This window comes from Mytilus trossulus, unplaced genomic scaffold, assembly GCF_036588685.1.
Source record: "Mytilus trossulus isolate FHL-02 unplaced genomic scaffold, PNRI_Mtr1.1.1.hap1 h1tg000424l__unscaffolded, whole genome shotgun sequence".
NCBI classification, from domain to species: domain Eukaryota; kingdom Metazoa; phylum Mollusca; class Bivalvia; order Mytilida; family Mytilidae; genus Mytilus; species Mytilus trossulus.
Genome location: NW_026963354.1, coordinates 84,226 through 104,399, shown reverse-complemented (window position 1 = coordinate 104,399; position 20,174 = coordinate 84,226). Strand labels below are relative to the sequence as shown.

Here is a 20,174-nt window from a genome sequence, read left to right as displayed (position 1 = left end):
ACAAACATAAACAGTTGCTCTACTTAATCTTCATTTTAGTCATAACTAGCTATTCTATTCTGACATCACTACATGTAACAGATTTTAAATCAAGAATAAAGAGGGAATCTGCTTCAAAGATTTATTAAACATCAAAATTGGATCAGGCCTTGTTACATCATTCAAATTGATATCAAAACTGATTCTATTTTAGTAGGTAGTGTTTGCTGTCAACCTTCTCAAAAATGTGTGCACTCCTAATTAAGGGTGGATGATTGATTGATTAATTAATTGAAATCTAACATCAATTTCAGCACCATTTGTTTTTTCATGGCGGTCAGTTTTTATTGGTGGAAGAAGCCCAGAGTAACCCACAGACTTTCATTACGGAAACTGATAATTCTAGGCAATAAACTCATCATAGATACCAGGACTAAATTTAGTATATACGCAAGACGCGCGTTTCATCTACAAAAGACTCATCAACTCAGATTAAGAGTTGAACACACATGTCACTTAGCTTTGAAAATTGTATGGAATAACAGAACAGTTCATAAGGTCAGTTTGAATGGCTTCTAAGTCTTCACATGACACTGACCCATAACCTTTTATAATGCCCTATCCTGCAACAGCCTATGACCACCTAACATGGAATTAAAATTCTTTAGCATGAACCAGCATCCTCATAAAAGTTTATAATTAAACCCAAATAAAAATTTGCAGAATATCCTAATATTAAATCTATTTAAAAACTACTAGATATTCTTCTTAAATACAAAATATCTTTTCAGACTTTTAAGATTTTCATATTTATTTATGACTTCCTTTATATTAACCACTTGGAGATCAACCTCCCACTAAGATAATTAATCTTGTGTAAAATATAATGCACCAACAGCATAAACTATACATAAAATAAATCACCAGAATGAGGAAATGAAATATGTTGTTGTTAGAGGGATTTTTGAGTTCACTGTAGTTATAAATAAAGTTCTATGGCCAATATAATCAAGTGGTTAATTGTAAAACCTTTTGATCTAACCAAGGTGGAAAGTTTAAAGTCTAATAACCATAAGTTAGGCTTCAATAGTTTATTTTGAACTTAGTTTACAAACAGAATGTTGTATCAATACATATAACATACATCATTCAAAGCTAATGCTTGCACCATCTGAATCACTTATAATTACACTACAAATACACAAATATATAGTGTTTCTGCCAAAAACTGCATGATACATGTTATAAAATAAAAAAAGTCTATAAGAATTGATTTTATATTACCTCATGATTTTAAAATGTCAAAAAATATATTGGTTACCAAAACAAGTGAAGCTGTGAGTCTGACAGAAACTTCATCTGATGGAAAAAAGGGGGTAAATCAGTAAATGTAAACCCTCTTGGTTGGAGCACAGAAATAATTACTCTCTTAATACTAATGTATGGAATGATTTAGTCAATAATTGTTTTAGAACTTTCTAGAATATTTTTTAAATGCACAGTATTGGTAGATTACCTGAAGTGTCTGATCCAGCCACCTTAAGCCAATATTTGACTAGCTTTAACACACATTCAGTGACAAAAGCAAGGGATTTACAGTGAACGCCTAAGTCACACATTCAAGAGGACATGAACTTTTTATGGGATTGACTTAAATTAGCCAGATTTTTACAGTTATCTCCCTGTAGAATCATGATAAGGATATTTTAACCAATCACAGTAACATTTTAACAAATTTGATAGTAGCCAAAAATGACCGTTTTATGACTGATGGAAATGGGCATGACTACCGTCTGAAATGTACCACCATAAGTCTTTATCAAATGAATTTTCAGCTAACAAGAATGTTTCCCTAGTACACAGGTGCCCCTTTCTCACTATCATTTTCTAGGTTCATTGGACCGTGAAAATGGGGTAAAAATTATAAATTGGCATTAAATTTGAAAGATCATATCATAGGGAACATGTGTAAATGTACTAAGTTTCAAGTTGATTGGACCTCCAACTTCATCAAAGACTATTTTGACAAAAACTTTAACCTGAAGTAGGACAGATCGATGAAAGGAATGATGAAAGAACAGAGGCAGACCAGAAAACATAATGCCTATAAATGGGGCATAAAAAATGATGACTATCCTTGAAACTATATTTTGCACTAATGTATCCTAAATAAATATATACTTACATCATTAGAGAGATAGTTGACCAGAGCTGACATGGCATCAAAGCCTGAGAGACAGGACTTCATCTCAAACTTGGCTACGTTTAGTTCCTTAGTTCTATTTTCACATAAGGCCTCAAGTCGGAGTATTTCCTGTTTAGCATGTGAGAGCGTGAGTTTAGGTTCAGGCTCTGTTCTGTGACTAGGTTTTGGTACATTCTTTGTTTTGGTTTTGTTTTTGTTGCTGTCTGTAAAAGAAATAATTATGTTCATACATTTAACTGATGGATAAAAGCAAAAGTGAAGCACACATTATTAAGTCAACTCTATGACAGATCTTATTAAACAGTTGATTTGTGTAGAAAATCAAAATCATCAAACAAAGATTGGTGAAGGATTTGGTTAGAAAGATTAATTTAAGGTTATATGTTAATGATATACACAATATAACTACAAAATTTTTATACAGACTTCTAAAAAGGTAAAACTATATACAGATAAATTCTTGTTTTAAATCCAACACTTTAGAACTTGATCATGACATGTTCTGTTTGGAGTCGAGCCTTCCACTTAAAGGAAGACTCCAAAGACCAGATACTTAAACTCACCACATTTCAACGTGTTTACATCCAAAACTGGTGCAAAAATTAGGAAAGAGAGCATAGCTATACGTGAACCATTGTCCTTGTTCATTCTGGAAATCTATCCATTTATAGAATGTTTATACATCAACAACAAAAAACACTTTTCACTGGGTTTTTTTTAACAAATTTCACCATGTGAGAAATAAGAAACACCCTTGGTTGAACTCAAAATACCTATTCTACCCTGCTAGGTGATCGTGGACGAACGTTATCAAATTTAAATCACATCCTTTGTATAAATTTTATTTGACAAAACTAAATTATTTAAAATCCTGTTAAATTCGCCACTTTGTTCCACAGATAAACTATCTGAACGTGAAGATTTAGTGTATTGCTTGTAAAGTGCATTTAAATGTTTAAGGAGTCATGGACAAATAAAAAGTTTGTAAGGTGATTTTATAAATGTGTTTAATAACTTTCTATATTGAGAACCTATATCTCTGATTATTATAGATAGGCACAAACTTATGACTAAAGGAGACAGGGTTATAAAGAAAAATCACAGAGAAACCATAATAATAGAAAATACATACAGAGATCAATCCATGTTCTTCAATGATGGAACAAATTAAAGGTTAAACAAGATACCATGTATTTGTTTTTTAAACAGCAGCAGCAAGGCAGGGCCTAAATTTCCAATTCAATGCATTATAAAATTAAAGAACCTTAGTGAGCACGCTCACATAACCCACGTCCCCACATTGTCATTGGAGAAATTAAATAAGTGTAAGAAAAAAAAATTGTATAAGAAAAATTAATTTCCTACCAATATGCACATCTTAATAGTATGTCCTTATTATCTACAAAATTTCATGAAATTCTGTTGTGTGGTTTCAGAGGAGTTGAGATGACAAACTGTTGCAGAAGTGCATAGAAGCAAATAAGTTCAAAGGGGCGTAACTCCTAGAAAAAAAAATGAATCGCAATTTCCCGTCGATATGCACAACAACATAATATGTCCTTATTATCTGAAAAGGTTTCGTGAAATTCTGTTGTGTGGTTTGAGAGGAGTTGCGATGACAAACTGTTGCAGTAGTACATTAAAGTAAATAAGTTCAAAGAGGCATAACTCCTAGAAAAAAAAAAGAATCGCAATTTCCCCTCGATATGCACAACTACATAGTATGTCCTTATTATCTGAAAAGGTTTCGTGAAATTCTGTTGAGTGGTTTGAGAGGAGTTGCGATGACAAACTGTTGCAGTAGTACATTAAATAAATAAGTTCAAAGGGGCGTAACTCCTAGAAAAAAAATTGAATCGCAATTCCCGTCGATATGCACAACTACATAGTATGTCCTTATTATCTGAAAAGGTTTCATGAAATTCTGTTGTGCGGTTTGAGAGGAGTTGCGATGACTAGAAACAGGACTGACGGACGGACCGACGGATGGACGGACGGACAGACGGACTGACAGACGGACGGACAGACGGGTCAAAAACATTATACCCTCCGCAACTCGTTGCGTGGGGTATAACTATCTATTCTTTACAGGTTAATGGGTTTTTTAACAGAGTCTACCTAAAATCTGCCATTGTTCAAGTAATGCAATCTAGATATACTCTTGAAAAGTGGAGAATGGATTGTCACCCTTTAAGTAAGTGAAAAAGACAAACACAGAGTTAAAGCCTTAAACTGACCCTTTTGCCTCAGTGCAAACATCTTTAGCTTTCACTTTGGCTTTCAATCTAATAATGAGTTTCATGTCTTTAATAGTTTAATCAAAAAGTATATTTTGTATCTTTCACACTCAATCAAAATGTAGATTTCATATCTTTCACAGTCAATCAAAATGTAGATTTCATATCTTTCACAGTCAATCAAAACATAACCTCCTATCTGTAATGTTTCATACCCTATCAATCACCCCTACAGATTATCATTGTATATAACAAGTTATCTCCCCTTATAAACAACATTTTTACTTTATCTCTGCAGGAACTATCAAATTCTCATCGGCCTAACTGTCAACACTTCTGCCTCAACAACCCACCACCGATACCTGGTCATCCTGTATCCTACTGGGGACAATCAAATTCTCATCAGATATAACAAGTGATCACCCCTTATAAACAACATTTCTACTTTATCTCAGCAGGGGTTATCAAATTCTCATCAGCCTAACTGTCAACACTTTTGCTTCAACAACCAACACAGATGCCTGGTCATCCTGTATCATACTGGTGTTTATAGTTATAGTAAATACTGGTAACTCACTCCATATCTTATATGTTTATAGAACTTGTATACCTAATCTTCTAAACAGGACAAATATTGACTTAAACTTTCCAATGTGTTTCTCTGTCCAGATATTTACTGTGTATAGATTAGAAAGCTTTCTTTGGTTTGTATTACACTGCTGGTTGTATGTCTAACTTTGATTTACATCAATTTTCTCAATCATGAGATATAAACAATTAAAATCCCCCCCTTATTTCCATTCCTACTTTAAAGCCAACCTGTTACTTGTTTTGAATCTATGATCTTCAGAATATAAGAAATTCCATCAATAATGTTTGTCAAAAGTTTGATAAGCCATATCTTGGACAAATTTATGCATGTTTTAGTTCTAGGCCAAAAAACATAAACAATCGAGGGCATAATGAAATTAAATCGGCAGACAAATGTTATAAGGGTTATTGCAGAATCTGACAAGTGTTCTTACCTATATGTGTTAAAAGAAACATTTTCCTGTTATTTAGAGGTGTAACACATGACGAGGACCTCAATACAGAGACTTCTATACTTGGTAAGGTAAAATAACTCCTCTTCTTACACAAGGTATGGTCAAAACATAAATTTCTCCTCATCTTTGAAATAGGAGTTTGAACCAATGTTACAAAAATCTTGATTTCAGCATATTTTTTCTTATTTCCATTGAAAATCTTTGTTGTTTTCCCCATTTGGAATGTACACAAACCTTCGGAATACACACGAGTGAAATCATATTCAATTTGACAATTTAAAACAATTTGTTTTACACGCTCGATGCACTTCACTGATATATCTTTTTAGTCTAAATACCTCATTTTGTCTCAATTGTTCACAAAAAATGTTTTGAATTATTTTAACAATCTATCCATTTAACTTTAATAATACATACTCCATAATTTAGCCTTTTATCATGTTATAGTCAAATCAACTAAAATTACTATAATCAAGAGTGAATAAAGTTATTCTCAAACCTTAATTATAGGTCAGAGTTTTCAAACTTGTAACATTAAAAATTAGCGCTTGTTTCAATAATCTGACCAATGAAATTTATGTTTATATCCATATAAGTGAAAGGTATAACCCGTAATAAGACTTTTCATTACATTCACTCCAGGTGACGATGCTCTTATCTTAGTGGTCAACGATGCGCTCAAATTTATCACAATAACAACATTGAAATTTTAATAGATTTAAGTCAAGTTTATGAAATTTTTGATAACTTTAAATAGAGAGATGTTAATCTTAAGTGTCATCTACCATGCCTAGGTCAAACTTATTAAAACATATACATGCACAAGACAAGATTTTGTGTTGAGATATTGTCAGGTTTTTAATATCCAATGAAAAGTGACACTATTTTGCATAACACAGAAAAATCATTTTAAAATTTTATCTTGTTATGAATAATATGGTGTCAAATTTAAAGCCCATAGGTATTGTACCTTTGCATAAATTGTCAATAAAAGATCTTAGTTTGTTACTCTGAAAACACAAAATCTATGCCCTTGCTACAAAATCATATTTCATGTTAATTTAAAACAGTTAAAGAAAAACTTTTTTTTTTTTTTTTTTTACATAACTAAGTAGCTGATCCAGGGTAGGGGGTTGGGGTTACCCCTTTGATAAAAAAAAATAAATAAAAAATAAAAAATCTCATGTTCCATAACAATATATATAAAAATTCTTAGTATAAAATAGTTCAAAGTTGTATTTGCCTTGCTCTGTTATGCAGTATATATACAATTAATGGAAATTAGGTAGGGACCCTTCAATAAGTAAACTACAAGAGTTCTTCTAGGTGCAATGGAATCTCTAAATAAAGGTCTTTTGAATTGAAATCTCTGTCAAGTTCAGTTCTACCAGACATTACATCATGATTCTTCATTTTAATCTACACTACAAGTATCTCAATTTATTTCTAAAAAGTGACTTCCATCTCATGCACATAGAATCATATGCAACAAGAGCACAATTAGAATTATACAAGTGTTTCATTGAGATTGTGATTACTGAGGTCTCAATGCTATCATGTACTTATTAATACACAGGGTAACAATCTGTGAACATCAGAAGATGATGCTATTATACAAAGGAACAATCATTTCACTATCAGCTGACAGATGATGACTTTCTAATGATTCAGGAAGTTGGCTATCTCTTATGAACTCAAGCATACAACTGTTATCTTTACAAGAACTCAAGCATAGAACCCTTTTTAAAATATATGGTCACTATATTTCCAAATGATAAATAGAACCTACAACTGACAAGAAGTCAGAACAAAAAGTAAAGCATAGAACCTGCTCTAGGTGCAGGAGGGAGTCTTTGATATTTACAAAAGTCAAAACCCTTCCATCCTTTTCATTTATGTTCATTACAGGACCCGTGACTTTTATAAGGTGGGCCTTTCACATGAAAATTCAAATGGCCCTGGACCTTTCAGTCAAAGCAAATTTGCACCCCTGATCTACAGTCCCAGTCAACTTTCTCAAAGACTTTAACATGTTCTAAATTTTCCACAAACAGGATCTAAACTTAGTACTGTAAGAATACTATAATACTCTTCTTTACTTTTTAATTGCCATGTTTTTATAATTTTGGCATGATATAATAGTGTATTAGTGAAGAAATTTAATTCTTCCATAACATGCATGTTCTACAAAGAGCTCTGTTTTGTCCATCAACGTTATAATTAACAAAGTAAATACAAACCTAGCATGCCTACCACCCATACTTATCAAAACCAAGGTTTAACTTAACTTATTGACATTTAATTAATGTCTTTTTATAATTTTTGAATTATTGTTTAGTGCATAAGTCATTTAAATTAGTTTTGATTTGAAATGAGTACTATACAGATGAAGGTGTATAAAGGAGGGAAAACATAATTTGTGATAGACCTAAGACATAGAAGGGACTTGGGTATAAGTCAACTATAATAAGCAAAATAAATCACCCAAATTTCTATAATACACTGCAATGGCAAAATACTATTAAAAAGTCAAAGTTTCATATTTAATTAAAACTTCTAACTAATAGTTATTTAATATTTAATTTACGAGCCATAAATTGAGAGAAACGTCAACAAGCAAAACTGGCTATACCCACTTAACATGAACATATAAAAAGTTATCCAATAAAAGAACAAAGTTTAAAATGTTTAATAAAAAAAACAAAAACAATGATTCCTACCTGTTCTCCCAGATCTGGAAAACAATTTATCAAACTGGACACCCATCCAAGACTTAGGACGATTTCTTCCTGACGAAGACATTTCCGAAACTTTAATCTCCCTCTCAATGACTGAATATATTGTCAATGAAACTTAATTAGATCCTGTCCCAATAAGCCTGCAGCAATGAGAACTATTTAATGGAGAGAAAAGTTCTCATCTAAACAATTGTAGGATATACTGCATGTGTTTTCCTCTGGCGAGTAGTAAAACCTTCGTACGTCTGCATAATATATAACTTGTAATGTGATGTAATCTAGTATAAAATTTCCCTTTGTCTAAACACAAATTTGTAGACGTAAAAGGTTCAAATTTAGTATTTCTTTCTTTCAGCTTATTGTTCAGAGTTAGATTTTTTTTAGCTGTTGGTAGTGGAACAAAGACAGCTATTTAATGCAAACAAATTTGCCATTTATCTTTTAAATCTTCGTATATGGCGTAACCTTCCTTGTCTATCAAAATCAACACCTATATTTATCAATCCCCCTTGTCATAACTTCAATATAGTTTTTTCCGATCCTGTATATGATTAAATATTTTACGTTTTTGATAACACTATATTTGGCACATAACAACACAAACTGTTCAATATCCAATAATTATTCAAATTATCTCCAAAAATTTTGTTTGTGCAGGAAAAATTAGAATGAGTCAGCTGACAATATTACAATGTGTTTATCAATTTTACATTGTGTAAAATAATATTACAATGTGTATTGTTAGTCACCATACTTGGCTTGTGATTCTATAACAAACAAAGACCAGCAAAGCTTCAATAAAATGTGAAATGTCAGTTAATTAGCCTTCTCAATGTCCAACACTCAAAATTAGCTTCAATATCTCTCATCACTTGCTTTATAATGTCCCAAAGAAAGATAAATTCCGAAATGTCAAAAATCTAACATCCAGAAGTGGAATGTAAAATATTCCATTAGAAAAGAATGTGTATTTAATGTGTATTCCAAGTCCAGCAACAGCAGCAGGTTCAAAAGGGCACTTCACATCTCAACTGCCTTCGAAAAAATGAAAATCAAATGGGGCAGTGAAGAACTGAATCAGCTAATTACAGAAATCTACATGAAGTCGACAGTGGAGTTCCAGAACATGTGCTTAAATCATTTCTTGTCAATCAAAAGTAGTCTAGCAAATGGGAAAGAGATCTGACTATTTAACACTATCTTCTTCTTTTACAAAGATAACAAAAAATTAGTATGTTTTCTTTATCTATTTAACAGAGAAAATAATCACCATTTATATGTTCTTGGACAATGAACATGTTAAAGATACATGAATTTGTTTATACGTGAAAAATTGGTTTATTTTTAAGCCTTAAATTATCAAGTAAATCAGTAAGAAAAAGATCATCTCAAGTCCCCAATCTTTTTGGATCACAAGTCCCTTGCTTTTTGTTTTTCATTTTTATGTTGTATCATTGAATCTCATCTTTGTTGTTTACAAACATGAACAAAAAACTAAAGTTTATTTAAATTCCACACAGAGAAATTTAATGTATATTATAAGAACATGAAGGTTATCATTTTTGATATTTCATTTTCTTCACCACAAATAAAGCTTAAAAGATCTTTGATAACTTTGTAAGTAGGTTACAGCATTAAACTTTTTTGAATAGAGAAATATATTTAGATTCATCCTGGTTAAATATACCATTGGGACTTTTATTCTTTGTACAGCTGTTTTGACTACTTAAAATGTAATTTTGTGCATCAATTATTTACTGTGCAGTATAAAAACCAGAGATACAAATCTGTTAAATAAAGGTTGCTATTTAAAGATTCTAATATACCTCCATTCATTTGAAAAAAAATAGTTTGACATATAATATAGGAACAAGTTGGAGTACATTGGGGAGAGATATATAGAATAGGGAACTGCTATTTATAAATTGGAAGAAACTATTAAAAGAGTCAGAAAACCAAGTTAAAAGTAATGAAAATATTCAGAACTTTATATAGTCATCACAAAAAGTAGAAAAAGTAAACTGGAAGTGTGAGTTATATATCAATCAAATATTTTTTAAGATCTTGCAAGCTATTATATAAAATAAGAAGATGTGATATGCTCCCAAATATACAAATGAAACAGCTGAAGCAATTATATGTCATATGCTTTTCCTCAATGGGCAAATTAAACCATATGCCAATTCTGGTCACAAAAAGTTTTTTTACAAGTAGCACTGTGAACAAATGGTAGTGAAATAACTCAGTGAAATACACAGAAAATTAGTATCATAGGAAACAAAAGTGCAACCTAAAAGAAGCCTATAAACATTGACTTAAAGAAGACTGAAAAATATTGCACTCTTACACACTCTTACATTATAGGTATCCCAATATTTTGCAAAACCAGGAATAGATTGAAGATCACAGCATCAAAGGAGTAAAATGTTACCTCAGTTTCACCCTAATTCTTTGTTAGAACCATCAAACATTTTCCCAAATCAGAAGTTTAATTGAATCAAGATGAAGTTGGTAACTGATCTTTTAAATCAATATTAATGAATCTGCCATATTTCACAGCTAAGTCAAAATATACATCACTCATTATAAAGAGGCAAATCTGCAGGGGAAATAAAAGTGTTTTGATGAAATAATAGAGCTTATAGATATAAGAAGAGGAGGTATGAGTGCCAATGAGACAACTCTCTGTTCAAGTCACAATTTATGTAAAAGTACACCATTATGGGACAAAGTACAGCCTTCGACACAGAGCCCAATGTTTTTTTATTCATTGAGCTGGTGTTTATTTGGGCTTACATAAAAACAGATATATAGATTCATTTTTGAAACAATCAAGAATACTGTTCTATACAAAGCATTGACATGACAAATCCATATTTCACCCATTTTTAGGTTATGAAGCGTTCTGGACAATACTTTCCAAATGAATACACCCAATGATGTGATTGGATTAAAAACAAACCCAACAATAGAAATTCAACTATCATTATTTTGTGGTGCAAGAAATAAAATTGCCTATAATATTTTGTTTTAAAAATGTCAATATACATGTTTCTTTATCCCTCTGATATAATTCAGAACTCCTACCAAACATTATGATACACCTTATAAAACCTCTATCATGTCTACAGATAAAACTTATATTAAAATAATTTCAAAACCATTGGCTTATTAATTGTTCATTACCATAAAATAAAAGATTTATTACAACACTGATCATTGTCAGATACAAGATTTTATATCTTGCACATTTCTGCACATTTCTCAAATTATTATTGCACATGTCTTCAATGTTATTGTTACTTTTTAATGATTAGATAATGCAATACAAATTCTCTGAACTCGAAAAATATTGATTCCTTAATATTAAATATATATATCTTAAAATCATAACTGTATTAGTAATAGCTTTCTACTTATAGATAGCAAGAGAAAACACACAACAAAGCAATAAATTAGAAAGCTGACTCATCAACAGACACCCTTTAATCAAAACAGATACCACCCATTGTGATGAGGGGAGCTTGATAGATCAGCTTCAAACCTCATAGGCTGATCCAGGGGAGGGGACCCTTTTGTGGGAAAAATTTGGTTGATTATAAAGGGAATCATTGAAGCAAGACTTGAGCGTGCCCCTCCTTAGGTCAGTCAGCAGGCCCCCTCTTTGAAAAAGTTCTGAATTCACCACTGAACCTTACTATAAGTACTGGGTTAACAAAGTTGCTGGATGTAAAAAGAATCATATATGGCAATCTGATAAAGTCTGAAATAGAGAAAGTTTTAGAAAAGGCTATAAGACATCAGATAATTTCTAACAAGCATGGCTATAAGATTTTAGAATATACATGTATTTTCTAACTCAAACGTCATATTGTCATATTAACTAAGTCACTGTCACATATAGTAATTTGACAATGGCTTTCTTACTATGCCATAGCAAAAATAGAAATACAATAAGATGTTAAAAAAAAACAGCTATAGAAAAATAGACTTAGTAAAATGAACAGTGAATGTGAAAAGCGTCCCATGGTAAGGCTTGTTCACTTGATGCTTTATATCAAATTTCTGGAAGATCTTCAAAACTGTATAAGACAATTTCTTTTTTGGCTATAGTAAGAGATGCTCTGCTAGTAGCATGTCTATGTTTAAGAACAAGTATACTTAGAAGATTGAGCGATAAATGCGAAAGCTCATCTCAGAGTAAAGCATCCTAATATGATGCTTGCTACAAAATTTCAGGAAGCTCTGTTTGAGTTTCCTGAGAAAAGAGCAACGAAAATGTCATGGAAGGACTAACATGAGCATATCAGTTGTAACTATAAAAGAATTTTATAACTCTACATTAACTCACTCATATTTGCAGATTTTAGGAAAACAAATGCATTTGACTGGAGTGTATATAGGGCCACAAGCATTAATCACATACAATTACAAAATAATGTAAAGTCTGTTATGAAGCAAATATATGTAAACATACCTTCTTCAAGAGACAACAATGGAAAATTTATCCTTGAAAAAATCTTGGACCAAAAATGAACCAATTGAATCATAACATAACATCCTGAGATAAAAGTAAAATAATCGTAGACCACACGATGGCACCAAATCCATCCATACATTTTCTTTCTCTTAAAACACATGGAATACACAAAGAAATTTATCATCTGTGTGAGACATTGATATAAATCTAAACTTTACTGAAGAGTGAAATGATCTTTACCATACTATACAGAAGCACTCAGGCAAGATGTTTATAAACAAAAATATTATAAAAAAAAGATTTAAATAAATGAGACAAAGAAAGGATAAATATAGTTGTTATGTAATTAGCCCTGTATTGTTTATGTCATATGGGATTACTTTTCTGTTTTATTGTGTTTTATCTAATCTCTCCTCTTTTGACCAGTGACAAAAGGCCTGTAAGGATATAGCTACAAATTTTGAGTACATTTAAATGCCCACTTTACCGGTACTAACATAAGAAGTATCAAATACAGATCTACAAACACAGTCTATTCAAAAGAAACTTTTGACAGTTTAAAGTTTATGATTTTAAAGAGGTGAAATGTTTGATAAAGTTATCCATACAAATAAAACGGTTCGTGGTTAGGGTGCGACAATGGAGACATTACACCCACTAAAAGACCATTCAACAAGTAGACTGCAAATTTTAATTATACAAAGGAAAAAAACAAATTACAAGTCAAGTCAATTTGTAATTCAATAACTGATCTGATTAGATTAGAATAGTAAAACTTTTGTAGCAAAGATGACAAAAAATTTAAAGGTTAAATTAGTCATGATATTGTTTTTCGGCCATCATTTGTTCCCATCCAAACAGGTATGATTCTATTTCTGCACAGGTCACCATAGATATATCTATAGTTTCAGTCTCTCAGGTTCTCATCAGTTTTTGAATTTTATGAGAATCATATATTTTCCTCGATATTTTCAGTATATAACAAACTAGAACAAACATTTGTGGCAAGAGTAAATTCAATGTTTTGCTAAACATTATGAGAATAAGAGGCAACATGCAAGTTGTCTGACATATCCAAATTATTACCAACAAAACTATTTGTGAGAACCTGCACTTCTATTTATAATTAGTTACTATCATGAGTCGGCAGTATTTTCCCCTTCAGAACAATGGTTTATACTATACAGAAGTTATTTTGTCAGAAATAATTATAGTTTTATCTTACATAACCTTAGTTTTATCATTATTGCAAAGGTTTCCACCCATTTCTCATATAATACCATTCTACTGTTTAATATAAAAAGCTTTAAAATAAGACTTATAAAAGGCAGATTCAATGATTCAAAATAACTTTCAGACTAGAACATTTCAGAAATACAGACATACAATTGAGAATGGAATTAGGGAATATGTCAAAGAGACATGGGGTTTGTGTGGGACATACATTTTTTATATATTGTCTCTTGTCTTCAACCTCAATTAGCTATTATCCTTCTGTCTAATGGAAAACTGTCACATCAATCATTTTAAATCTCACTTTGGTGTGTCTCAAGAGCTTTTCTTGATTATTTTCAAAAGGACCACTCAAAACAGAAAAAAAAGCTAAGCTAATATATAGTTGTACTTCCAAAGCTATATGAATGGATTCTTACAAACAACAGCAAAAACTGTCAAATATAAAAAAAGAAGATGTGGTATGATTGTCAATGAGATAACTCTCCACAAGAGACCAAAATGACACAGAAATTAACAACAATAGGTCACCGTATGGCCTTCAATAATGAACAAAGCCCATACCGCATAGTCAGATATGAAAGGACCCAAAATGACAATGTGAAACAATTCAAACTAGAAAACTAATGGCCTTATTTATTTTAAAAAAAAAGAAGTTTGTTACTTTTTTCAAAGAAATGTAATTTATCAAACATGCCAAAAAAACCTACAGATTATAGGGCTAATGAAGCTTTTAGATATTTTTTAAACTATTAGTTACTTGCAGACAATAGCTATATAAAACACCATTAATTCTGGGTAAAACATTGAAGGTAATACCTTAACACATCTTGAAAGGAGCTGATTAAGTATGAAATCTAATTCTAATCTATCCGTTAATTTGATGAAGGAAACTAGGTATTAAATTGTAATTAAGCCAAGGTAATTCTTTATTTATACTGGTTGTCTATTAAGCATGAAATGACTACCTCGTGTCTGAGATAAACACCAGGTTCTAGAGGTAATGGACTTCATGTGTTAACCCTCCCACAACAAAGAACATTAAGTCAGACTCCATTAACATTATTCCTGTTATGTTTTGCAGTGTTGAAGAAGTATTTGGAGAATTATTACTTTACACTTATCTCTGTAAAATCTGTAAAAATCTGACAAATTACTCATCAGATAAGAATACCTTATTCATCATTATAGCTGTTAGTTTTCATTCCCTACTAAATTCTTCCAATATTAGACCCCCATCTCTTGTAAAAAGGGGAGGAACTGTGTAAATTATTTCAGTATATAAGTTGTTTTTCTTTCTGATTTTTGAATAATTGAACTCAATATGAAAATCAGATGATATGTTATGATAACAAATAAGACAACTCTCCACAAGAGACCACATGACACAAACATTGACAACTTAAGGTGACTGGTCACTGTATGGCCTTCAACAATGAATAAAATCTATACCACATAGTCAGCATTAAAGTTGGGATAGCTGTATGATTTGATTTTTGAATGAATCCTCCAATTTAATGACAGCATCAACTAACTATTGGAATAAATAACCTAAAAAAAAGAGGTTAAAACCAAGAGAGAAATATTTGTAGATGCTGACTGTTCAACTTAAAGAGTGTGTAATGCAAATTTATGCATAAAAATATATGTAGTCAATTGCATATCAAGGGAAGGACTTACAATTAGGGGGAACCACTGAAATATAAGAGAGACCCAGCAGTCAAACATTATAAAAATGTGGTACAAAAAATGCGTGTTGGGCTTCTCTGTATCCATCTATGACAGAATGGATGGTGACAGTTAAAGAAATCCAAGTTATTTTCAGACAAGCAAATTATGCTTCCCTTCATATTCTGAATAGCCTGTATACACAAACCATTAGATGTTTGTCTCTCTGAGACATATTTATCATGAAATCTACCAAACAAATTTATGGATACTACAGACTGGTTCTATTTCCAGATTTAGCATCTATTCTATGATTTATTTTTGTTAACCAATTATCTTCTTCAGTATACATACATCAACTAGCATGGTTTCAAATTCAATCAAAGACGTGGAAAATTACATTTCTTTTAAGTGCTTTTTTAAATTTCCATATTTTACTGATAAAAATCCCATCAAGTAAATTTACTGTGAACTCAAAGTAATGCTATCATTTTAAAAATCTAATTAAGTTTCACATGCACAATGTGCTTTTGATATCTATTAATAGTTAATTTTAAAAACAAATAATATTCATGCTATCACATTAGACTGATGATTACCTCCGGTCAGAGGCTTAGAGATGGTAAAATTTTGATACTGTGGATTCATTATTTTTAGTTGGATACTAATTTTCGTGGATTTCGTGGGTACAGACAAACATCGAATTTAAATGATCAACAAATTACAAATTTTTCATAGACTTGTATGCAAACTTTAACAGGACCACGAAATAAAATGTCTACGAAAGTCCAAGTTTTGTTCAATCCAGGAAAATTTGTACTCATGAAAATAAATGAATCCACAGTACATAAAACAATCATCATCCTAAATCAAAACTTATCCCCTTAATTTTCTATCTCTTTGAGAGACCAGATAGCCAAGGATTTATAACATACTAGCCGATTAAAAAAAAAAAAAATTGTTAAGATATATTATTTATTCAAATGTTCTCTTATATCCTTGAGGCATCGTCCCCTGGTATCAACTGCATTCAAGTTACCTATGATGCTTCCTTGTTTGCTTTTGATACAGGTAGGAAAGAGACATTTACACACATTTTACATGCCTATGGCCCATAAGGTATCGCCCCCTGGTGTCAGCTGCCTTTAGGAAACCATAATGCTTTCCTATTTGCTGCTGACACAGAATGAGTCATGGACATGTTTAATTTCTACTTTCTTTTTGGCTAATTATTATATATTTAATTGATCCAACTTTTTGTGTACTATACATATGTGGATATCTATTTTTCTTTTTTTCTTTTGGGCTGCTTGTTTGTTATCTATATCAACCACACTTGCAATAAAATGCATTAGTATTAAAAAAAAAAAACATACTATAGATTCTTTATCTACGTATTCTTTAAGAACTTAAATAGTTCTCGTTTAACTTTTTTTTTTTTTTTTATCTCATTGTTTGTATTGTATTATGAAAAAAATTATTGATGTTGTAATGTTTATGCCCTTTGGGGCCCATAATTGGAAATAAAATATCTTATCTTATCTTATCTTATCTTATAGTAACAAATCCTTGAGATAGTGTATTTGAACTCCCTGTTATAAGGGTATATATAAGCAACTCAATTTTGGTTACCAATTATTTTTCAAATGACTACAAGCCTATGAAGACTGGCTGGTACCCAAAAAACAAAATGTCACAAGCAATTACTGGTCAGAGTACCCCCTCCCCCTAAAAAAATCAAATAAATAAAATGCACAAAAGCACTTACTGGTGTTTTCTTGGACCACCCTCCCCCATCAAATAAAATGCACACAGGCACTACCTGGTGTCTAACTTGTTACCCCCCCTTTTTACAATACAATCCATACACACACTTACTGGTGTCTTTCTTGGTTGGTGATGGTGAATCTCTGATGGTGGTGAGTGTTTTATTAACTTTGTTAGTCCCTGTGTTAGTTCTAGAGGCTATAGATGATTTCCTGGGTACTGTTAATAAAATGTCAGTGTAAAGACAGTTAGTGAGATAACGGAAAGTCATGTCAATTAAAAGTGGCAAAATAAATATCATATATATCTCGACATACTAATTTCATTTAATTTCTTTAATATCTTTTGGTATACATTTTTTCTCTTTCAAAATTTCAATTTCTCAAATAAAAAAGTAATTGCCTCTTTTAACTGCATATGACCTTAGTTTTCTAAAAAATAAAAGTTTGATTTAAAAACATTTCAGAAATAATAATGTAAAAGTTGAATTATAACAAAGGCACTTATCTATCAAAATGTGTTCAAAGTGAAAGTGTTAAACCAAAGCAAATTATTTTTTTTGCTGGGCAAATCATAAGTTTTCTTCCCATTCCAAATTTAACCCAGAAGTGTCCAAACATTTGAAGAAATTAAAGTAAACGATGCTGTTAATTTTGCTATTAAAGCTTAATATATAATGAAAATTAAAAAAAAGTTTTTATCAACAATTTTAACAAGAGTATTAGTTTTAAGTCATACTCAACAACTTTTACATATTAACTTCTGATTATGTTTTTATTCATGCGGTTAACCAATAAAATGATATCCTTAAATCACAATAAACAGATTGTGCTAAAAACTTTACAAGATTCACACTAAGTGATTTTCCATTCTTGTGAAAAGTGATTTTAGTACAGCTAGAGTTATCTCCCATGTCACAATGTAAAAGAAATTTATGTGCAAATAATGATGTCTAATTCCCTTGCCAATTCAATTATGCCTTCATTGATATTCACTTTTGTTGTCAACTAGACATATAATTCCCATAAACTTAGGAAAATGTGTACTACCAATTTGTAAATTGATTTTTTTTTCTCTTTTCAGAATCAAGTGAAAAAGGACAATTAGAGTGTCAAAATGACCACAGAATAATTTTCATAAACTTCGTGTTCATAAATTTGAAGTATCATTGAACCAATACATGAATTTTGTGTGATTGAGTGTGTGTGTGTTTGTGTAGAGTTTAAACTGTCAAAGACACATTAAATGTACAATAGGTGATGATGAATATGATAATCATTAGGACACCCCCACTTACAGTCAGTTGGAGGAGGTATACTACTCTTGACTGGCATGGACTGTCTCCTCAGACTCACTCTTTCTGCAACCTTACTACTCCTGTCTGTCATGGGTCGAGAAGATGATCCCTACAATTATACACAAATTTTCTTGACAATTTTACCCTTGTTAATTTTACTCATTAGTGTTTAGAATATGGTACAGAAAACTAGTCTCTTTGATAGCTGTGACCTTGTTTTGGTAAAAAAAAATGGATTGTTGGAATACATACTCATTGATACATAGAGAATAATACATGGCAAAATCCGTATCATATGTCGTATCATCCCGAGACATCAATATCATCCCGAGGGCCTTTAGGCCCGAGGGATGATATTGGTCGAGGGTGATACGGCATGTGATACGGATTTTGCCATGTATTATACGCTTTATCATATATTTCAACAGAAGAGTATTATAGTATATGAACTGTTTTCTGATCCATAGCACTGGGTTACCTTCAGTTCTGCTTTTGTCTTGTTTCAAAGCTTTAAAATAACTGCTCAATTATTTATACGAAGCACCTAGATTACCTTACAATCTGTTGTTTTGAAAATATTTTGTTTATTATTGTATATATTTAAGTGTTTTGTATTTTTTATAGTTACATTGAGTGTGCCAAAAAATATGTTGTAAAAACTTGATGTTCATGACGTCACATACAATATGAAAACTTGATGTACGTGACGTTACATACCAAACAATGACGTCATTCCAAAAAATTACCCATTTTTAGAAAAAAAATTCTTAAGCAAAAAAACCCCTAAAAAACTGACTTTAGTTAAAAAAAAAAAAAAGTATGAGATACGGGTTTTACCATGCGATACGGGTTTAGCCATGCGATACGGGGTATGCGATACAGGGTAGGTGATACAGACTGGAAAAAAGAACCTTTATTAGATATACAAAATAGCTGTATTTTGTACTAAATATATGATAAATTACAGTACATTCCTTTTAATAAAACTAGTTAATAGTCTTATTTTGAATCCAGCTGAAGCCTGCCTACAGGTGCAGTATTTTGTTGCTGTGTTGACCATTTGATGACCATGGGCTATTTTCTGCTCTTCAATTGGGTTTTGTCTGTTTGACACATTCCCTGTTTCCATCCTCAATTTTATCATACAGCAACAACTTTTGGGGAATAGTACAAGTGTTTTTCTTCGAGATTGAATTATTGTTAATATTATGACTGAACATGTAGTGTTAATATGTTGTTGGTTTATTTTGTTTTCCATAGAGAAATTGATTACTTTGCTATCTGGATCAATCTTAAGAGTTAATATTTTCTACTAGATATAGTGTGTCTTTCTATGTTGTGATGTTACACTTTTGTTTCAGGTAAGGGTGAAGGTAGGTACCTATTAAAACCTGCTGCAATGGTTTGCACCTGTCCTAAGTCAGGAACCAGATGATCAGTGGTCATCATTTGTCTTTTTTTCTATATAATAGATCATGATTTTGCTGCTTGAATGGTTTTACACTAGTAATTTTTTGGGCCTT

General features: G+C 31.3%; 1 protein-coding gene across 4 annotated transcripts in view; it reads right to left on the bottom strand.

The window, feature by feature from the left end:
• The window catches only part of LOC134702194 (CAP-Gly domain-containing linker protein 1-like), a 94,195-nt gene that overhangs the window by 19,822 nt on the left and 54,199 nt on the right, over positions 1-20,174 (bottom strand). For 3 of the 4 annotated variants that reach the window (XM_063563262.1, XM_063563261.1, XM_063563263.1), the window contains exons 8-10: positions 18,652-18,760; positions 17,466-17,573; positions 2,165-2,388 (exon numbers count right to left, since the gene is read on the bottom strand). In XM_063563262.1, the coding sequence (XP_063419332.1) occupies positions 2,165-2,388; positions 17,466-17,573; positions 18,652-18,760 (441 nt within the window). The remainder of the gene's footprint in view (positions 1-2,164; positions 2,389-17,465; positions 17,574-18,651; positions 18,761-20,174) is intronic. The other variant, XM_063563264.1, reaches the window with a different exon arrangement.